Here is a 21,828-nt window from a genome sequence, read left to right as displayed (position 1 = left end):
CTCTTGAAAACGACCTCATAGTGCATAAAGCTCGTCCCGTAACATGATCAGGAGGCCCACTGGCTAAAGTAAAGATATGAGAGAATCTGGTAAAGTCGATAGCAAGGTGAAGGAAAGAGGTAAAAAGAAATAAAAAACTAATATTCAATCCGTGTTAATAACCGATCAAAATGCTATTAAGTGAAAATTTATGAAATTATTACGAGTTATATTTACCACTTTCATGTATTTTTATTAAAAATTATATAATTACTTGACTGAGTAATACTCACCGAGTATTTATTGGAAAAAACATATGATGAGGCTGGGTTCCCCGGATTTCACGGCTAACAGAACAAAGAAAGCGATTAAAAAAGGCGGTTTGGTGGGAACAAACAATAATATGGGGCAAGGTGATAAAATTATCCGTACAATACGCGCATACACACATAAAATATATTATATATATATATATCTGCTCGTGACTGTCAGTCATAGATAGAGGCAGAGCATGAGCCGCCCCGACCGACACCATCCACACGGCATAATTGAATATTGGTGCCCTCACCTTGGTAGTTCACCAAATGACACAGGTCAAAAAGCTGCCCACTAAAAATAATACCATGCTCTGTTTCCGGTTGAAAAACTTGCCTTGGATCTTCACCTAACCGTTAAAGCCGGAAGGCGGCAGTTTAAACGTATCGACGTTGTTCATATCATCATATGTATCGAGAATCACATAGGTGCTCGGACATGTTAAAGAATGTTAATCAGCCAGCCGCACATCGTTAATGAAGCGTGGCGGGAGCTGCTAATTATTAAGTTGAGATGAACCCGACCCACATATGATGAGCCGTGGTTGCTTCTCTGTCTCCTGTGATAAAATACCTAACTCGTTCTCTGTGCATATATAAATCCAAGCAGCCCGTGAAAGAGAGAGAAAAAGTCAGATAGACAAATGAGAAATGACCATTTGGGTCCACCGGCTGAATCTGAATTAGTCAGTGCCAGTAGATTTTTGGATATCAAAGTGAATGTCGAGAATAACCCCTTTGGAATGCACGATCTTTCATGGTGTTGGGGAGCAGCAGAGATAAGAGTAAAGTTCTCGCCACCCTCACCTCTGCAATCCAAAAGAGACAGCCTTCTCTTTCAGCTCCATCCATAGATATCTCTTTCCTCAGTTTTGGTGGTGCCATTTGCTCTGAGTCCACTCATTTCGTCTTATTGGCCATTGATATTCAAGCCTCTCCCTTTCTTTCTCTTGCTTCTGGGATTCGGCTAATATGTGACGAGGATGTCTCTCAACATGTCCTCTGTTTCCTCGTATCTGCTCTTGCTCTGTTTCTTCCTCCCCTCGTTCTCTGCAGCCGCCCTCAACATTTCCGAGATCCTCGAGAAATACCCGGATTTCCGCTCCTTCAGCATCCATCTCAGAGAGACCGGTTTAGCAGATTCCGTCAATGGGGGGAAGAAGATCACGGTTCTTGCAGTGGACAACAGGGCCATGTCCAAGATTTCCGGGGGTCCGACGGAGGAGGTCGAGAGGCTCCTGAGGCTGCACCTGGTTCGAGGCTACTACAGAGCAAGGCACCTCCTGCAGCTGACCAACGGAACCGCCTCATTGCCCACGTTCTCCCAAGATGATCTCGTCCGCGTTAAGGCTTTGAGGGGTGGCGGGGTTGGCTTCAGTGCTGCAGGTGAAGGACCGGGGCTCGGTGCCGAGCTGTTAAAGCCCGTCTTTTCTCATCCAAAGGACCGCGTCGCGGTTCTGCACGTAAGCGATCTGATAAGGCAACAGGACAATGGTAAGTTACTGTAATTGCTGGCTCATAATTCCGGGATCCATCTCCCATTTGTCAGTTTACTTGGAGTGTTATGTTACGGAATTTACACTAATCTCAACTCTTTCGTAGCATATCATGAAGAAATTGAAAATATCATTGCTATGTAATCCATATCTTTAGGAAGGAACTAAACAAAAACTCTTTAAGTCGTATTCGGGATCGGCAGTTAAGTAATGATATAAGTAAGACTTCTTTTCTCTTAACGACAAAAGATATCACCATCCAGACCGATGGTGTAGATTTTGGTTGAAATCGAGATTTCCTTTCAGACTGGTGCAGTAGTTGGTTTCCTAGTCAAAACCACCGATGTTCAAAGGCTATAGAGAAATCAACACGAGGCAAGAAATATTTCATGCCACCAAAAGTCAAGGCATTAAGTACGTAACCTAAAGGAGGAGGAGGAGGGTACGGCTATAATGATAATTCTCGCTATATTTCCATTGATACGAGTTCATATATAACACGAGACGGAAGCCGAATTATTGGCCTTGTTTGGATTCAAGAATAAAAAATTTTAACTTTAACTTTAACTCAATACACTATACAATAAAAATACACATTTTTCAAGTAAAAAATTTTAACTTTTAACTTTAACTCAACACACTACACAACAAAAACACACGTTTTCCAAGTCAAATTTATAATCACATCTCATTTGTCATTTTCCACAATCAAAATCAAAATCAAAATCAAAATCAAAATTACTTTAACTCTGAATCTAAACGTACCCTGAGATCCCAGAATTGGTTAACTTACCGGCAATGAATAGCTCTGCAGTTATCCAGCTTGCTTATTTGTGTATATAACCAAATATGGCTGTTGATATTTTTTATCTAGTATTATTCGGAAAAGGCACAAAAAATTTACAGTAAGTTCTTTTGACTCAATAGATAGCAGGAGCACTAGTGTATGGATCAGTAGATTTTTCCAGCTTCTTCTAACAGTTCAGTCAATCAACTTAAAGAGACGAGAGATGGAGAGAAAATATTACTTCAGTGTTCGTTTTACTGTCGGTTTTCATGTCCTAAGCCCGCTATTGATGGCGATGTTTCTTTTTCAATCCTCAGCATCAGGGAATTGCCTTACCTTCTGTGCTTCTGCTAGATCAAAGAAGGTTGAGGCTTTGCCTATCAGCACTGTCTTCAAGCTCCCTGCACCATTGCCGAGCTGGCCAGCCGGTATTTCTGCATTGCTATTACCTTACAGTTCTCAGGGTCAAATTTTGATTGTTTTGATCTCCCATTAATTTTATGTCCCATTTGACTCCTTATGTTATAGGAAAAGGATTTGCAAGTGGAACGATCGATCTCGGTGGATTGCTAGTGCAACAGACAACAACTTTCACAAAAGTTTGGGCGACCCATGAAGGAGGACCTGATAACCTCGGGGCTACATTTTTCGAACCTTCTCTCTTACCAGAAGGATACTTCATGCTGGGCTCTTATGCCCAACCGAACAATAAACCTCTGTTTGGCGGAATACTCATCGGGAAAGATGGGACAAATAGCCTAACAAATGGAACTTTGAAGAAGCCGATTAATTACACACTGGTTTGGAGCAGCGAGTCCTTGAAGATAAACCAAGAGGGCAGCGGCTACATTTGGTTACCGGTTCCACCCGATGGTTATACAGCAGTAGGTCACGTGGTTACGACCTCATCGGAGAAGCCATCTACTGACAAAGTCAGATGCATCCGGTCCGACTTAACTGACCACTGTGAAACCGACACGTGGATTTGGGGAAATGGGAATGCCATCAATGTTTTCACCTCGAGGCCAAGCATAAGAGGTATTGAAGCTCGTGGGGTTGGTGTGGGAGCATTTTTTGCCCAGGCTAGTGCACCCAATTCCTCTGTTCTGGCTTGTTTGAGGAACACGAAGTTCGATTCGTCTTCTATGCCAAACCAAAACCAAATTGAAGCTCTTGTTCGAGAATACTCTCCATTGGTGTACTTTCATTCCGATGAAGCATTTCTCCCATCTTCGGTGGGCTGGTTTTTCACCAACGGCGCTTTGCTATACAAAAAGGAAGAAGAAACAAAACCAGTTCCAATTGAAATGACCGGCTCAAACCTACCCCAAGGTGGTTCAAGTGACGGCACCTACTGGTTGGACCTTCCCTTGGAAGGAGCGGCCAAAGATAGAGTTAAAAAGGGAGAACTCCAAAGCTCACAGGCATACTTGCACGTGAAACCGATGCTTGGAGCGACATTTACTGACATTGCTATGTGGATTTTCTACCCATTCAATGGACCTGCAAGAGCAAAAGTAAAGTTCTTCGATATTTCACTGGGGAGGCTAGGTGAGCATGTAGGTGACTGGGAGCATCTCACGCTGAGAATCAGCAACTTCGATGGCCGGCTATGGAGTGTATACTTGGCAGAACACAGTGCTGGCATTTGGGTCAGTGCTGCAGAGCTCGAGTATCAGAACAGCAGCACCAACAAGTTCGTGGCTTATTCTTCTCTACATGGGCATGCCCTGTATTTTAAACCAGGAATGTTTCTTCAAGGTGGTGAAGGGATTGGAGTGAGGAACGACTTTGCAAAGAGCAAGATGTTCATGGACACTGGGGCAAATTTCTCAGTGGTTAAAGCTGAGCATTTGGGGTCGGCCATTATTGAACCAGCATGGCTTAATTACTGCAGGGAATGGGGCCCTAAAGTGGACTATGACATTGCAGAGGAAATGCAGAAGGCCGTGAAAGTGTTGCCTGGGAAGCTTAAAACTGCATTTAGAAGTGTTGTTCAGAGCCTTCCAGACGAGGTACTCAAGGAAGAAGGACCTATAGGACCAAAAATGAAAGGAAGTTGGATCGGGGACGAAGTTTGAAATGTTTCTAAGCACTTTTAGAGGAAAGCATGTAACTGAAACGCAGACAAACATGGAGATGTGGAAAATTCTATATTTCCAACTTTTCATCTTTGGTAGAAACTAGTGAACGAGGAATGTGAAACCAAGTCAGTAGCAGTTCTACATAGTTATTAATAGGTTTGAAATTTATATTGTGAAAATTCAAATGTGGACAATATTGAACTTCTTATTCTGTCTTCTGACTACTATTTCCGTTGGCCAATGGCCAAAGGGAAACTGCACATAAAACCATATGAGAAAAACTGAATTTATTGGTGAAATTAACATGAGAAAGGGAAAAGTGCCAAATTAATGACAAGACGCATCCATAACCTTCTTTTTTTTTTAATTTAAAAATTAACCCATTTCTGTTTTTATATCGATGAAATCCACAATACAGGAAGCAAGTAGCAGAAAAGTATGATTATTCAGCAAAGAGTAATTTGATAACATAAAATATTGACATTTCATACATATAACAATTAAGTTCAAATCGACAACCTAATTCTCTGTTCCTCTATGCTGTAAACCGCACAATGGAAGCTCTCTCTGCCTATATGTACACCTGCATTGTAAAAACTCTGTCATATACTGCACATCTGAAGCTCTCTTGAATATATCTACACCTGAATTTGGGAAACGGTGCAATATTTACCTTTTCAGTCTCATCTAACCGTGATCCAATTCCCCGATGATCGGAACTCACTATTTTCGGGCTGATTATTCACCGTCCGTTCTTCCAAGTGGCACTTTCCATAGAATTGATTCTTTTTGAAGAGCTCATTAGCATAGCTGAATCCCACTTCATCCGAATCAGAGTTGGAGTCCTCATCATGGAAACCAAACATCAGGACACTTGCTGGTGAATCTGCAACTTCCTTCCTCATCGAGTTTAGGGAAATAAACGGATGATCAAGCAGTTCCGTAGCTGTCCACCTCCTTTTGGGGTCCCGTTGGAAGCATTTCCTTAAGAAATCGAGACCCTCTTCAGAGAATTGTTTTGGAAACTGTGGCATCTCATTGCTGTTTGCAATCTTCATCAGGGCAGCCTCTGGAGTCGAAATATCACTGGCCCATGGTGGTCTGCCAGTGGCCATCTCAATCAATGTGCATCCCAATGACCATATATCTGACTTAGCCTCCAGCCCTTCATTTCTCAATACTTCCGGAGCCATCCACAAAGGAGTCCCGCCAACGGATCTCGAAGAATGAGTCAAAACGTGGCTGATTATTGGCCCCTCCAACCTTTTCGCACATCCCAAATCACACAATTTAACATTTCCATCAGAGTCCAACAGCACATTTTTGCACTTGAGATCACAGTGCACGATCCCATTCCTGTGGAGATAATCAAGCCCATGGAGAATCTCCCTAGTGTACACCCGGACAACCTCTTCGTCCAGAGACCCCCCAAACTTCTCCACAACTTCCCAGAGGCTACCCCCAGCCACATACTCCATGAAAATCACAGTTCTCTCCTTGCTATTACTGTCCCTTACCACATCTCTCCCCAGACACCGAACAACATGTCGCGAATTCAGGCTCTCGAGAATGTCAGCCTCATTCTTCAGGGAGACAAGTGCTTCCTCGGTCTGTGCAGCTTTCACCACAAAAAGCCCCCCCGTGGCCTTGGTCATGGCCAAGTGGACAGTGCCAAAAGACCCCGACCCGATAGCCTTTCCCTTAACCCAGTCGCGGGGACGAAGAGATGACAACTGGCTGATCCGAGCCATCGCTTCTACTTGCGTTCTTCTACACCAGCAGGCCCAACAGCACGAAACGGAGAATCGGCCAAGAATTGCGCAATGCAGCCCAACTCAGCATACCAAATTTCGGATCCCCCAAAATGCATACAATGTGCGGCCAATCATAAAGACATGTGGGGGACAAGACTTCCACCTCCGAGGCTCCAACTTCAACGACAAAACGAGATCAAACCACGCCTGCCCGAAAATCAGACGGAACCGCTCAGAGCAATAATCTTTGCTTTATGAAACAACAATTTCAGGAATCAAGCATCGCAGATGCAGATGCAGAAACGAATCAATATCCATAAACGACTCAGAGACCAAACCTTATTGATTGTCGGAGTGAGGAAGAAGATGAAATGGCAGCGAACCCGAAGAGCGGTTCCCCAACGGAATCGGAAAACCGCCCTTGCGCAGAGACTTCACCAGTGATATGATCGTCGGATCTCTCTCTCTCTCTCTCTCTGTGGCGCGCGCACTTCATTCACCGGTTTTGGAAATTGGGGGGTCCGACATATTTATATGCTCAGACAGAGCGGGAATAGGGAGGGGTGTTTGGATGTAACGGTCGGCGATCCTAATATTGTGGAAACCTCTCTTATCCAGAATGAGGAAAACGGATAACGAAAATGAAAATCCCCAAAAAAAAAAAGGTGGAATTTTGGCTCTGATTAGATAATATTGGGGGGATTCCCAAATCAAAATGTGCCACATTTACCTATTTTTTCACTGAATCTTTCAGAATTTACCGAGTTTTACTTCATGATAATTCAATGACAAATCGAGAATAGCATGAATCTGATATGTCAGTTCCACGACGACATTTTAATAATGCCCTGACAAGTTCGATGCGGTTATACTTTTCGTGTACATATTTTTTAGGGTAAAAAAACAGGTAATTGGAATTTGGGAGAAACAGCATATGGTTAAAGAATATACATAGGAAGACATGACGGTAAACATGGCTACAATCTCATCTAATGTCCATCTTAAGTTCTGACATCAAGCCCGCATATTGTTCCAAATTTACACAAACACTAAACAAAATCGCGTAATAATGATAGATAATGATGATAAATACTCCCGATATCGCACAGGTGTGTTCTTCTCTGCCGTTTCACTCAGCTCCACATCCTCTTGCAAGTGTAATCAAACATGGTCTGCAGGAGGCCCTTAGCAGCTTCCTCTCTGGGCAGCTTCAGGAGGCGGGCCACTTTCGAGAACCCGGCATGGTGCCGCAGCAGGTTCTCTTCACTTACACCGGGTTCAGGCTCCTCAGGAGTTTTCGGTCTTGTCAGTGCCCACTGCATTGCCCATATCGCCAAGGGACGCATGTAGGCCAGTGACCTGTATTCGTCGTCATTGTTCCAGCCCTCCGGGGTTTGGAAAGAGTAACTGAAAAGCAATACATGAAATTGCATAAGTGAGTTGAATAAGAGGGAAATTCAGGAGAGGATGTAAATCGTGTAATCGAATACCAACGTACCCAAGTCCTCCTTCAGACCAAGCAGCTTCATGTACTCCTTTTGCGGTGTGGAAGCCCGTATCGACCATGTTTTCCTGAATCATTGATGCAGCGACTGCATATGTAACCCCAGACCAGATTTCTCTCGACTGCATCGAGGACATGTCAACTCTCCCATCGGGTAGCATTCCGTTCACAGCCCCTCTTCTTCCATCCTTCACCTTTAAGACGTTGAAGTTGTAAACTTTCTCCAGTGCACATCTTGCTTTGTCTTCATCAACAATAGTCTGAAGCCCACAGGCTCGAGCATACCTACAAATTCACACGTTTGTAATTTTTAAAGATTTGAAAGCGCTCGACTTTTAGTACTAAAGAAGACATCTTAATATATTATGGGTAAAGGGAAGTCATACCATTGACCGGCCAATTGATCAGCCTGTATGGAAGAACTTGTTTTACTGCCGCTGTTGTCATAATTGAAGTAGGAGCCGTTCCATAACTTCTCATAAACAGCTTTTGCCTTCTGAAACTTGAACCAGAAGTAATCCGCAGAGCCCTTGTCCCCAACTCTCCGTGCCAAGGCCGAGGCAGCCTGAAGGGCAGCAGTCCACAACCCACCGCTGTATGCACTCACACCAGTCACAGACCAGGTATCATATGTTTGGTCGGGAAAGCCATCATTCTCAATCATTCCATCCCCATCTCTATCAAACTGATCCATGTAAGCCATTGCAACATAAACAGAAGGCCACACAGCTTTTGCAAACTTTTCATCACCAGTGGCTACGACATCCCTGTAGACTTGGAGGACAAATTTGGGGTTCAAGTCCTTCCACCTATCTGTGTTGTACAAGTTATAGGCATTTACTTCGAACCACGGGTCTGTAATTCCAATATCATGAGGGACAGCTCCGAGAACTTTCCTCGGGACCCAAGAACCATCACTCAGGAGCTGCATCTTTGATGGATCGTGCATCATCACTGCTGCAGCGAAATCCCGCTGGATGCTGAGCTGGAGTTTCGGGAAGAGCATGACAAGGGCAAATGATGAGTAGAAATGGACATCGTAGGTGTTCCACATGTGATATTCAATTCCCTCTAGATAAAGAAATTGGCCGATGTTTTCTTCTCCTTCCTGAAGCAGATTCGTACCAAGAGCAGAATTTGAAGCATTCGGTACATGTATTTCCTCAAGAACCGAGGTCATTCTGTCAAGAATGTCAATAGCGACACTATTTTCACTAATGACATCTAAAGAGCTCGTGACTGCTGATTTCATCCTCTCAAGAGAGAACTTCCTTTCTTCAATGCTAACAAGACTACATAGAGGAGGAGACCCATCTGCAATAAAAGAATCGTGAAAGTGAAATAACATGGGGAGAAAAACGGATTTCAAGCATTTCATTCCAAGCACACCGTACTTACCGGTCCAAACTGTTCCCCCAGAATTAAGGTAATAAAGCTCATTAAATAGCGTGATGGGGTACCTGAAGAGAAAATGAAAACAGGTTAGATATGTTGAGCGGAGTGACAAGCCACTTTATCCCTAGAGATGCAAGAAACATGACAATTAATCTCACCATTCAGGAAGTCTCTTGTCTTCAAGAATAGGCCTCTGCCACGCTTCTATTTGGGATTCCCACCGTCCATGGTCTGTTTCCAAGAAAACAGACAGAAAAATTTATTTAGAATGCCGAGGGAAAGGAATAAAGATTGAGATGAACTATTTCTGAGGGGACAGAACTGATTCCTTTTCCGCTAAAAAGAACGATAACTTACCAAGAATGGCATCATGTGCAATATTTGCTGCAGCATCGCCACGAGTACCATAGAATTTAGTATACCGCCTGTCAGAGAAACCTTACTCAGCAAAAAATAAGAATTCATGAAATTTTATAACATGAGACGGCTATTTGGCTTTTCACCTGTGGTATGTCTTCCCATGCACAAAGTTCACTTCAGGGCAATCCCATGCCAAGGAAAAATTTACTGTTCGTACCGAATCTGGTGGGACATTGACAGAAGCTGCAATGGCTGCCCCAATGGATGATCCTCGTTCCGAAGGAACTGATATATTCGGAGAATTGAGATGGTCAAAGGACCCATGCTGGTAAACACAAATGAAAGATTACCTTCTATAAGTATGAAAACAGCAAACTGAGGATATGGAGATTTCATCCAAACCAAGCACTATTGTTCAAGAGGCAATTAAATATTCTCCAGCTACCTCTTTTATTTCATTCCACATATCCTTGGCTGTGATACCCTGAGAATCTCCAGTTATCACGAACCATGGACACTCTGAGACATGGACTGCATCAGTCTCCTGAGCTGCAATTGCATAAGTTACTGGCGGGTGTCCATCGGTAGTCCTGAATGGGTTATAGTTAGACAGTTAGATCGTACATAAAGTATATGTGAAAAAAAGATGACGGAACAAACAAACCAAGGAAGAGGGAAATCAAGAAGCAGAATTTACTTGTGATGCAAGAGTACAGCATGAACCCCATCATTCATCCTGACAGAGAGAGGATTTTCACAGGTTAGTTTGAAAGATGCACTTGTTCAATTCGATGACTATTGAAAAAAAAAAAACAACTCAGAAATGTATCTTTCTTACCGAATCTTAGAGTTGAAGTGGTGACCAGAAAATTCAGATGTCCCTCCAACAGAATTCTGAAATGACCCCAAAAAACAACTTTTGATGAGTTTCATTTCCTAAGACCTCTTTAAAGGCAACTTTTTGTAATGACTATACTATTTGAGTGAAATATTGACAGCAATATATGGTTAATAACTTACTGTCCATGTGAAAAGTAAGCTAACATCTGCAGCAGTCTTCCCGGAGTTATGTAGCTGAATTAAATTGCAGCAGAACAGTTAATTGAAGGGATAACTCTATCAGTTAACAGGCAGATGAAGAGCTTAAGAGAGGTAGATCCTACCGTGAAAGTAAAAACTGAGACAGGGAAACTGCTTTCCTTGTAATTATGAGGAATAAATGGGGAAATCTGACGGCAAACAATCCTGAGGGCTGGGTCTGGTTCTCCTGCATTGGAAGATAAAAGGCAACTCGCTTTTTAGCGATATGACATATTATGGGGCTCTTACAGGGTCAGAGATGGGCTATTCGAAATAAACATTACCCTCATAAACAGTCCAAGCTCTCGGATACAAAGCATGGTATGTGGAATTTTGCCCACTGAGGTTCCAGTCCCATGATCCAATCCCTGAAACTGGACTTTCTCTGTTTATGCACAGATTTTCCCCCCTTTAGTTACTGTTTTACTTTTATACATACTAGCATCTAACATAGATTTCCCCAGTTCTTCATTAACTCATAAAATATTAAGTAATTTTTTCTTGTAGAATCATGAAGAGTGTTTTCCACGACAGGTTGCTTACTTCAGTGCTTCTGGAGACCCTGGACAGAGGACAGTGGAATATTTCTCACCACTGGGGCGTGAAACAAAAACCTGCACAGATGTAGCAGCACTATGGCATCATATAAGAATATACTGTCTGCAAATTTCAACGGACAAGAAGAATATAATATTCCACAGCAGAAAGCAAATGCTAATTCCCTCGGATCAAATGAATTTCCCGAAAGTAAGTGCAGTTATTATGAGTTCAAGAACGGGCCTCATAAACTCTAGTTCTACTTATATTACTCATAAGCTACAATGTTGTGCTTGCAAAAGTGCTGAACAAATTATGGACACATATGCGTACATTGCTGCATAAATATTACAAAGCAAATTCTATAACAGAACTAGAAACAGAACTTACAGAAAATTGATTTGCTAAAACAGGTTTGTCTTCACATATCCTTGGGAATATCTGCCACCGCAGAAATTCACCACGGTAACTTCTTCCGATGCTTCCAGAACTGAAAGTTTTGAAGGCTACTAAGCATCATGAGCAACGCTCGGCTAAATGCTCATTTGAATACATGAATATGGCAGAAAATATCCAACAGGTGGAATTACTATAAGATGGAACTTATGTTCTCATTTCATCCAAAATAATTGAATTCTTAAGAATATCTTTGTACAATATGCTCCGATTGTAAAGGAGAACACATGACATGAGTTGTTTTAGCTAAAGCAACTCAATCCACGTGTCATTGATATTTGCATTTCTTTATGTCTACAGGTAGAGCCTTCTTGATTCTCCATATTATAATAGGCTCAGGATTTTCATGCTCAGTTATGTGGTTTGATCAGTTAAATTTATTCTACACAATATTCTGGTGAAAGGAGAATTAACTAACCCAATCCCACCAAGAGGAATAGCATGAGATGAAGTCACGGCACGCTTAACAAAAGGGTTGATGATAACCCCCTGCATATTGAAAATGTAAGTGCAAGAAAATGTCAAATAAAATTCTACAAACTGGGATTTTTCTCTATTTCCTATTCCTATTTCATCCTTTTCAGTATTCAACCTTTTTCCGTGATAATAGTTTAAAAGGTTGATGATATTACCTTCCCCTTGGCAGCTTCTGCTCGGACATGACGCCATAGGCGCAAACCTATCGGAGCCTACCAAAGACAAGTAATATATGCTTAACCACTATTACGGAGTAACGTAGCTTCAGAATAAAAGTTGAAAAAAATGTGAAGGCCCTGATATCGTAGCACTTTCTATTATCGATCACCGTAAGAATAGAGGGCACTCAGCATTCTAGATCATCCCTTGATAAACGGAATTATTTTAAGTACTCTTTCATGAACTCATATATCAATATGAAATACACATGCATTAAAATCTTCCCGAGGCTGTTTTTCTACTCCAAGAAATCTATCCGAGTCTCAGCACTTACCATATGCATTTTTTCTTGGAAACTCAGATTGAATACCAAGGGGGGATTGCATTCACTGTTTATCTTTCTTTGCCAGGTCAGTGCAGCTGGCTTCCCGGGGTCAACCTTAATCTAGAGATGAAAATATGAATAGTTATAAGACAGTCATTCTATAGATCATCATATACCAATATATTCAAAACGCAGAAGAGGCAATAGGTTAGCCAATATCTCAGGAAACTAAGAGATGTGCACAGTTAACAACTGATTGAGTCAAACCATACGAGGATACATAAGGAAGCTAGACGAAAAGCACATATACACGGCATAAATTACCAAAACAAACAGAACGAGGATACACATCCTCCAATCAAAGAAGAAATTGAGGTTAGCAATGCCTACCTCATCATCATGGCAATTATCACATTCTCTTTCGCCTTGGTCTGCACCATTCCCAAATATCTTCTCCTCAAACATCTCCCTGAAATAAAAGGGTGAAAGGCACATCGAGAAAATATTCACTTGAAAATTAATTTGCAGGGCAACAAACATTCAAACCAAGAAAGCGCTTTAATTTTTATTATATGTGAATCTTCACCTATTCCTCATAATGACCAGATGCTAAACTCAAACTTTAGACGACCATTTGAATCCTAAATGTGATTAAAATAACCTCGAAACTTTCTCCTCAAGATCAGAAATTAAAGGTCGTCAAACGTTGCACGGCATAATAAGTAGCAGTGTAAACAATCAGTAAATCTCGGAAAAACTACGACTTCTATGTCGCCATATGAGCTCTGTCCAAGCCAGTTGCAAGTTGCTCGACAATAATAATTATACAGTGAGTGTGGAACTCAAAATATCTCCTGCAATCAAACGGCAGCTAAGCAATTCACATGAACCCAGCAGCTGCTGCTAAAGAGAACCTTAAATCAGTTGCAAAACACAGATGAATCAAACATTAACAAAACCAAAAAACAATAAATGGATCAATTTCCAGCATGTACTGCATGGGAGAGAGATTTCCACAGTAACCGACAGTAGGAAGCATGGCGAACTTACGTAGACGTGGAACCGAAGCAGATAATCTACGATCGGACCAGCCCGAGAAGCCGGATTGAGCACAAGAAGAGAAGCAGCAAATGCGCAACTGATCAGCTGACGGAATCTCTCCCGCCGGAAGCAGCAGACACCGGAGAAATGGATTCCGCGGAGAGAGGGAGAGGGAATGGAGTCGCCGACGAGCTGAGAATTGAAAGAGAGCGATGATGTCGTCTCCTCTTCTCCGGTCGATCGACGTTTAGGTGGTTCGATTAATCAACGGGAGGGAGCTTTGACATTACATCATTGTTGACATGTCTAATGTTGCTTTCGACTGATTTTATTACTTTTATGGTCCTTGGTATATACATTCTATATTTGCGAACCAGCCCCCAGGCTACTTAGAAGATATCATGCGGGCACCATGCATCGCTATTTCGAGTGGTTAACATTCATTCCATCATAATTGTTATAACTGTTAAAATATTTCACAGTGATCTTACATATTTACACCTAGAGAGTAATTTTTTATTCGAGTGCAGTCTACAGTTTCCGAGCTATTCTAAATTTCAAACACACCATGTGGAAACGTAAATTTATGAAATTACAGTGAGATTGTGGTAAGAAAGCGAGATTGTTTTAATAAGGCTCGACATATTTTAAAGATGATGAACGCCGTCGTCGATGGCAGCTTTCGGTAAATGAATGGTTGCCTTTTCTTTTTAGTTGTTCGAAAAAAATCTAAAAAAAAAAACCCCTTATTTAACTTCCTAAAAATATGGAATGTTATTTTTTATGGGGATCACTATCCCTAAAAATATGGAATTAAAAAAGTAAATTAAATTAAGAAAAATGGGTAAAAAATATGAAAAACATGATTCTTCTAATCGCTATTTACCTCTAATCGTATAATAACTCGTTTTTATCCTTTTAGTTAGATTTGCTTAAGTGGATTACAGAATTGGCCAATGCCAATATATAAATATATGAACTTATTAATTTTTCATTAGAATTTTCTTCAATGATGCTTTTGTTTTCCTCCGAAAGAAATTTATAGCCTGTTTGGATTCCTAAACACCAAGTTTTAACTTTAACTTTAACTCAACATACTACACAACAAAAACACACATTTTTCAAGTCAAAAATTTTAATTTTAACTTTAACTCGACACACTACACAATAAAAATACATGTTTCCCAAGTCAAATTTATAATCACATCTCATTTGTCATTTTTGACAATCAAAATCAAAATCAAAATTAAAATTAAAGTTACTTTAACTCTGAATCCAAACGCACCCTTATATTCCTATGACTATTTATAGCACAAATAAGCTCTGACAAAACTTGACAATTAACTTGAGCGAATACAAAGAAACAAAATAAAAGTTAGTTTCGTTCAAAATATTTGTTTATATCAATGGTCGTTATCATTGTTGCATTCGTCAACAACTGAGACTATAAGTACGAATAGAATATGATAGTCGGCCTTGACAAGTCACTCAATCGACCAAAATCATTATTGCTCGAAGTCTTTATCAATTACTTACTGTTATCCATTTAGTTAGATTTGCTTAAGCGGATTGTAGAATTTGTTTAGGCCAATATATAAATATATAAACTCATTAGTTTTTTATCATGGTCGTCTTCAATAAAACTTTTGTTTTTTCTTCTAAAGAAATTTATATTTTCAATACTATTTTATAGCACAAATGAGCTCTAGCAGATAAGACAGTTAGCTTGAACGAATAATACAAAACAATTTTAGAAAAAAAAAATTAATTCAATTAACGAACGAAATATCTATGAAAAATATGAACTTACCGGGAACAAAATGGCAAAATATCCCTCAGTATCATAGAATAAAATAAGGAAATCATCGTTGCCAAAATGAAAAATTGATCTGAGGGCCGGGAAAAAAAAGAGAAAGATCAACATGGTCGGCCTCCAACAAACTCTCTAAGAATACTACGGGAAGCCTTGAGCCATGGTGTGGTTTGATGAAATGAAGCACAACATGTCGACAGGAATTGGTCATCGTAATCGAAACTAGTTTCTCATTGGGACGGCGGGACGTCTGGCAAAGGACTCTTTTCATAATGAAAGCATCGCGAAATTGATGAGGGAGTTGAAATTTCAATTCCGGTGAACAAAATTTTCAACTAGGTATAAAGAAATGCTAAAACCACTTGTTTGTGGAAACAATTTGATGATTGAAAAGGTCGAAACCTCCGTATCAATTGCTAAATGACGATCGAACGTGGTAATCGGAATTGAAAGCGATAGAATGAACCGATAAAAAACGAAGAAAGTGGTCAAAAATGATAGAATGAACCAATAAAAAACGAACATATCGGTTAAATAGATAGACCAAATCAGATTTGCAAAAAATCAGACCATTAGTTCGGTATTATTCTGATTAATTAGCATCAGATTTCACCCATTACCCAATTATATTTTGTCTCGCGTGTGGACACGTGTGACGGTGTGATTAGGCCATGTGTCGTATGAGTGAGGGATGAGTATAAATTGTTGTGGGTAAAAACCGATCAATGAATAGTTGAAGGATTGCAATTTAAGGGTCAAAATATATAAATTGTAATTTGCCAAGATTTCAAGTTGAAATATTTAATGAATAAAATTATTGTTCCATCATAGGACTTTATTTAGTGTCCCATGTTAGAAGCACTCATGATTTTTATAGAAAGGTTGGGAAAAGTTGCCCCGCATATAGAAATTTTTTTAAATATGGCATGCAATTCTTCCATGTCATAGTCGATTCTTTATGAAGTACAATATATTATCGTTATCAACCCCCCAAATTTGATATTTATTAATTACACCAGGGAAAAGTCTAAACTTAGAAGACAAGCCCCTTAAGCAAAGTCCTTATTCCCTTAAAAGCTACGATTTTTGAAAGAGACTTGTAGAAGTAAGGGCATGGGTGAAAAGAAAGATCAGAGCAGTCGGGACTTTGGTGAATAACTAAAAGACTAGGGGCCAAAAATGAATCAAAATATCTTTTGTTTCTACGGGAGTGGTTGGTTGGTCGTACTGTGCCGTCGACAATATACCAATCCACGTTTGACCCATCCGCATGCCGACAAATCGCATGCCTGATCCAAAAATTCCATGTAGAAATAACTACGAACAAACGACAAACCATAGCATATACCATGACGCATTCATCAAACTGATTAGGTATCTTTTTCGCAGGTATTATTATTGCCATTGCCTCGTTCCTGCGTAATTTAATGGAATTAAACCCGCCAAAAAGCATGCCCGAAATTACGAGCCTCTCACTCAGCATCACCTATTTTTATGCCATGTTATAACGGGAATATTGATCATTCATTCGTCAGACAAGCCATCGTTGCATAAGAGATTCATAAAACATAACCGAATCATGCAAGTGTCCCACTATCAAATTACCGCTACCAGAAGGCTGATATTTTAGGGGAGACCACTCCACCCAAACTTGGTTCAACTCTTCCAATCATGCACTAGTTTTATGCGCGTAATATAGCAGTTCACAAGGGTGCTCATAATAAACCGACCTTCGCAACCACCTCTCTTTATGTACATATGGTTTTAAATTGCTACTATTAGAACCGGCTTCTTTACGAAATAAATAAGTTTCCAAAAAATTCTGATGGCTGTTTTATCGATTATAAGAGACCTCATGAGAGATCGACACGAATGTAACTAATACCTTCCTTCTTTTTTTTTTTTTTTTTTTTCTCTTTTTGCGGTCCAATCAATCGAGCTAACAAAAATCGGAGGCCCAGCAGATTCGAAGTCGACTAAGCTGTAAGGGACCTCAGTGCAAAAGATTGATATAATGATTAGACAAGATCGAGACAGATTCCACAGGAGGACGAGGAGTAAGAATTAATTATCCTCGAAATTTTCCATTGGCATAGACGACCTGATCGATCATGCCTTCATTCTTCCTTCACCATTAAGCCAACTCAAGCACACACTAGACAAGTAACGGTCCGTGCTTTGCAGGAAATTCATGGAACAGGGACTAGTCAGGCTAAATCTTGACACAACTCCATAGCCAAAAAAAAAAAGAATAAAAGTGACGGCATGTCAAACCACACAAGGTTGACCTCATCAGGCGACATTGAGTCCCAATGAGTCCTTATGTGGATGGCTCTTGGATTGCTTTTCTCCAGTGCGCCACCTCACCACTGATAAAACAATAGCTTGGTGATGACTTCCATCTTTCAACACAAGTCAAAACCACAGCAGAACATCATGCCAAGTGAACATTCAGCTGATGGTGAATGAGTAACATCAGAAAGAGAAAAACACCCCCATTCAATTTCAATTCAATCCACGTGTCAAAGAAAAACAAAGATCCTAAACTATATAACAAGTAACTCCTACCCGAAAAAAAGGGAGAGAAACTTCACATGAACTGGTCGAAACATACCAAAGTTTCGGGAGCTATTATCATTTATTACTGTCAAACTCTTTACAATCAGTTCTCCCTTGCCAACAAAATTGATCCTCTCACGAGTTCCCCAGTTCCTCCAAAGCTTCCCCAGTCTATGGGTCCTACCTATGCTGGTCTCTGCATGGGCCTGCCCATGCGTGAGGTTGACGGATCTCGATCCCGAGAGAACAGACTGAGCTCAACAAATGTCCTCGTTGAAGCACTGTCTCTCTCCGAGGCTTGAAAAGATACTGATCCCTGGTTTACTGATGCATCGGAGTTTTTCCCGAAACTGATCCTGCTGCTCTCCCCGAGATTGCTTCGATTAGACAAGAGAGATGAGGTCTCATTATAATCCCCACTGGCTCTTCTTCGAGATTCCAAGTCTTGAACATTCCCCAGAGCCAAAGAATCAGCCACAGGGTAGTACACAAGCATGCATATACACATAGCCACACAACTCAGAAGAGCGAGAAAGGCCGAGAAAGCAAGAACCTCAAAAAGAACATGCTCTGGCCTAGACAGCACAGACAGACCGAGCAAGAGAACCCTTAAGGGTAGGAAACTTGAAGCTGAGAGTATCAATGTCTTTACCCTTTTCCGCAAACCCTTATTGAGAACCAATTTCAGAATTTGCCTCCCCAACCAGAACAAATAAGCAGTGAGGATGGCAGCAAAAAGACCAAGGAGGATGGTACTCATCAAAGGATAGGTGCAGAGAGCGATATGGTCAGACCTATTCATAGCACTCGTGAAGTAGTGCGGCAAGTCTTGCCCAGGACTCTTCACTTTGCTCAACTGTGGTCCAACTAGAATAATAAAGAGCTGAAGAGCAAATACTGGGAAGCAGAATAGTATTATATAACACGCTGTTCTGGCATTCCACTTTCGGCTCAAAATTCCCGAGTCCAACTCCTCCAAGGGCGCCCGAAGGAGGAAGACCAGAGTAAGGAATAAGCATGGTTCTGCAAACCCTAGATTTGAGACAATGTAGCCCTTGCAGACGGTCGCCTGCCATTTGAAATTCAGAGCATCCAACACTTTCCCCTCACGTCTCAACAAGCTTAACCTAATAATCTCACCCAAACCCCACCAGATGGCGAACAAGATAAATGTGATCCGTATGATCCAAGGACCGCTAAAATAGTTAAGCTGGAGGTACCCCCGACTATGAATACGAACACGGAAGTAAAATGAGTAAAGAATGCAAAGTAGGCCGACCAGTATCAATAGAGCAACCAGACAGATGGTGACCACTCCGAACACGTCGGTAGCAACTCTTGTCAGGGGCATCACCCGAATCACAGATTCCACGCATGCTCTCTGCCAGCATGGATACAGAAAAATCTTCAGTAGCAACTATTCTTCCTTGTCCTATGGAAGAGTACTTGAGCAATTTCCAAGGAATGCTGGATTATGCTAGAGAGGCCTAATTAATCATATCTGATGTCACAACCTCAAACTGCTTCCGACCCCACCAAAATCCAAGTCACAATCCCGCGAATTTCATCTTATAATCTATTCCAACTCTGAACCCGATGGTTGCACAACTGCAAGCAATGTTAAAAGCAGCGTCTTCTTTAGCACAAATACCAATATTTTCAGCAGAGACACCACCAAATTCACCAAGATGACCAACCGTGAACAAAAAAGAAAAAAAACAGTACACAATATATCTATAAGGTACATAAATCAGTACCATAACATGGATACCTAAGGTGCAATTATTCAAGATAGTCCCTCACCAAAAAAACATGTATAAACCTCTTAGGTCCCGTTTGGTATGCGGGAATGGAATGCTCATTTCTTCATTTCACTTCATTTTCTTATTTGCGTCTCTTATGGAAGTTGGAATGGGCATTCCCTCATTATCATCTTTTCCTTCAATTTGATGGCATGAGCATTCCATCGAAAAAGAAAGGGAATGGTCATTCCATCATTTCATGCTATATGTTGTGAACTATCATATATATTCTTTTAATTTATATATCTAAGAATGTATACAACATGATATCTTGATAATTAAGTCTAATATTATAATTATATTCCTTCATTTTGTAATAGTCATTAAAGAAAATCACATCTTTTCACTCAATACCATTGCATTTCCCTATATAGAATAAATTCCTTTCCATTCTATTCCATTCCCGCATACCAAACAGGACATTAGTGAGCAATTGCCACATTAAAGCAGAAAGACAAAATTATCCCCATAAATAAACCATTGCGAATAAATCCTACAGTCAGAAACTCAAGTATATGCATAGTAAAGCTAAAACCATGGCATTCAAGTGGTAACACACTTCCGGAGATATCCACATCTCAGTGAATATAAGAACTAAGAACCATCAACTATACACAGACTCCTCTCTTCACTAAACAAGACTATTACGGACCTCTCGACATGCAATAAGGCTATGAAAACCTTCCCGAAAGTCGAAGTCTAAAACTGTAAATCTTAGCTTCAACCTGTAATATATCACTTATCAGACACCAGCCATGCACAACGGCAACAACAAACAACTCCTACTTCCCTAGAAACTTCCAAATAATCCATTACAACGCACCAATAACTGCACAGGAGCTCAACAATGACATGCTGTGCTCAACAATGACATATATCACCAGCATTGCTTCTCCAACAGTCATATTTCGAGCCTAAAACCACGTTTCCGCCTCAAATTCCTCATCTAACTAGCTGAGCTTAATACAACAAAATCACATCTAACCGAAACAACGATCGCCATTATTCCCATTCTAATGACTTTTTTCCACTAACAGTTCTCGTTTCCTCTTACCGCTTGAAAAGAGAGAACCAGCAGTTATCAATCGCACAAAAACGAACATATCAGGAGCTCGTAAAACGGATTCGAGCCGGAGCAACAGAGAGGAAGCAGTACGCCCTAGGACGGATAGCACAACTAAGAAAGGGAAAGCAGAATCACTAACAATGCAGAGAAGCTGGAACTACCTGCATGGAGCTGGGGAATCCGCGGGAACCGGGAGCGGGAAAGGGAAACCCTAACCCCGAATGCAGACAAGAGCGCCCACAGAGAGAGAGAGGGAGAGAGATAGTGGAGGAGGAAAGAGGGGGAGAGAGAGAGAGAGAAGAGGGGGGGGAGAGAGAACAGGTGGTGAGGTTGATGAGTGGGACTTTGTTGCTGACAGGCTGTATCCAGCAATACTCATCCGAGCCTGCAGGTCCGGAGCGGGGTCTTCGCTTCGGATTCATCCCCCTTGTCTCGTGCTTACGTGGCGGTCTTGCGGCGGCGTTTCCGTTGTCAGTGCCTTTTTCGGCCCTTATTCAGGGGATTATAATTATTACTTGGGCCGCTTTGGTACAAACAATGTGGCCCACGGGCCTAATATGGCCTTGGACGATATGACAATTCGGCCCATTTTCTTTTTTCCGTTAATAGCTTCTTTTCCACTCATATACTGTTACCCTCCGATTGGATTGAGGAAAGGGAAAGGAAAAGCAGGATCGGGCAAGTTGTATGGGAGTTTTTACGCCCCGTTTGGATTCCGAGTTCAATGATTTTAATTTTAATTTTAACTTTAACTCAACACACTACACAACAAAAATACATATTTCCCAATTCAAAAATTTTAACTTTAACTTTAACTCAACACACTACACAACAAAAACA

At 41.0% G+C, this 21,828-nt stretch overlaps 4 protein-coding genes across 4 annotated transcripts; 1 reads left to right on the top strand and 3 right to left on the bottom strand.

The window, feature by feature from the left end:
- Nucleotides 1–921: 921 nt before the first annotated feature.
- LOC116196417 lies at nucleotides 922–4,871 on the top strand. The gene is made up of 3 exons (XM_031526120.1): nucleotides 922–1,787; nucleotides 2,894–3,004; nucleotides 3,105–4,871. The coding sequence occupies exons 1-3, from the start codon at nucleotides 1,277–1,279 to the stop codon at nucleotides 4,655–4,657; spliced, it is 2,175 nt and encodes a 724-aa protein (XP_031381980.1). The 5' UTR covers nucleotides 922–1,276; the 3' UTR covers nucleotides 4,658–4,871.
- Nucleotides 4,872–5,086: 215 nt separating this feature from the next.
- On the bottom strand, nucleotides 5,087–7,028 carry LOC116196420 (mitogen-activated protein kinase kinase kinase 17-like). The gene is made up of 3 exons (XM_031526121.1): nucleotides 6,753–7,028; nucleotides 5,334–6,621; nucleotides 5,087–5,243 (listed from the first exon to the last, which is right to left on the bottom strand). Exon 2 carries the CDS (start codon nucleotides 6,409–6,411, stop codon nucleotides 5,344–5,346), a length of 1,068 nt encoding a protein of 355 aa, XP_031381981.1. The 5' UTR covers nucleotides 6,412–6,621; nucleotides 6,753–7,028; the 3' UTR covers nucleotides 5,087–5,243; nucleotides 5,334–5,343.
- A 303-nt stretch (nucleotides 7,029–7,331) lies between these two features.
- On the bottom strand, nucleotides 7,332–14,054 carry LOC116196287 (non-lysosomal glucosylceramidase). Its single transcript, XM_031525934.1, has 20 exons — nucleotides 13,758–14,054; nucleotides 13,098–13,176; nucleotides 12,717–12,827; nucleotides 12,379–12,435; nucleotides 12,165–12,235; nucleotides 11,681–11,780; nucleotides 11,297–11,367; nucleotides 11,038–11,138; nucleotides 10,837–10,940; nucleotides 10,694–10,747; nucleotides 10,512–10,567; nucleotides 10,371–10,409; nucleotides 10,119–10,263; nucleotides 9,817–9,998; nucleotides 9,671–9,738; nucleotides 9,472–9,544; nucleotides 9,317–9,378; nucleotides 8,305–9,232; nucleotides 7,913–8,203; nucleotides 7,332–7,821 (listed from the first exon to the last, which is right to left on the bottom strand). The coding sequence occupies exons 2-20, from the start codon at nucleotides 13,170–13,172 to the stop codon at nucleotides 7,548–7,550; spliced, it is 2,862 nt and encodes a 953-aa protein (XP_031381794.1). The 5' UTR covers nucleotides 13,173–13,176; nucleotides 13,758–14,054; the 3' UTR covers nucleotides 7,332–7,547.
- Nucleotides 14,055–18,039: 3,985 nt separating this feature from the next.
- LOC116196552 lies at nucleotides 18,040–21,310 on the bottom strand. The gene is made up of 2 exons (XM_031526336.1): nucleotides 21,150–21,310; nucleotides 18,040–19,728 (listed from the first exon to the last, which is right to left on the bottom strand). The coding sequence occupies exon 2, from the start codon at nucleotides 19,469–19,471 to the stop codon at nucleotides 18,305–18,307; it is 1,167 nt and encodes a 388-aa protein (XP_031382196.1). The 5' UTR covers nucleotides 19,472–19,728; nucleotides 21,150–21,310; the 3' UTR covers nucleotides 18,040–18,304.
- Between the last annotated feature and the right edge of the window lie 518 nt (nucleotides 21,311–21,828).

The sequence above is a fragment of the Punica granatum genome, chromosome 2 (genome assembly GCF_007655135.1).
Source record: "Punica granatum isolate Tunisia-2019 chromosome 2, ASM765513v2, whole genome shotgun sequence".
NCBI lineage: Eukaryota > Viridiplantae > Streptophyta > Magnoliopsida > Myrtales > Lythraceae > Punica > Punica granatum.
This window is presented reverse-complemented; position numbering and strand designations above follow the sequence as displayed.

Excerpts from the sequence above, each read along its gene's own strand:
- LOC116196417 (XM_031526120.1), top strand. The coding sequence starts at position 1,277 with ATGTCTCTCAACATGTCCTCTGTTTCCTCGTATCTGCTCTTGCTCTGT. Across the intron at positions 1,788-2,893 it reads GATAAGGCAACAGGACAATG|CATCAGGGAATTGCCTTACC; the intron begins GTAAGTTACTGT and ends TTCAATCCTCAG. Across the intron at positions 3,005-3,104 it reads ATTGCCGAGCTGGCCAGCCG|GAAAAGGATTTGCAAGTGGA; the intron begins GTATTTCTGCAT and ends CTTATGTTATAG.
- LOC116196420 (XM_031526121.1), bottom strand. The coding sequence starts at position 6,411 with ATGGCTCGGATCAGCCAGTTGTCATCTCTTCGTCCCCGCGACTGGGTT.
- LOC116196287 (XM_031525934.1), bottom strand. The coding sequence starts at position 13,172 with ATGTTTGAGGAGAAGATATTTGGGAATGGTGCAGACCAAGGCGAAAGA. Across the intron at positions 10,748-10,836 it reads TCTCAGTTTTTACTTTCACG|CTACATAACTCCGGGAAGAC; the intron begins GTAGGATCTACC and ends AATTTAATTCAG. Across the intron at positions 10,264-10,370 it reads GCTGTACTCTTGCATCACAA|GACTACCGATGGACACCCGC; the intron begins GTAAATTCTGCT and ends TAACCCATTCAG.
- LOC116196552 (XM_031526336.1), bottom strand. The coding sequence starts at position 19,471 with ATGCCCCTGACAAGAGTTGCTACCGACGTGTTCGGAGTGGTCACCATC.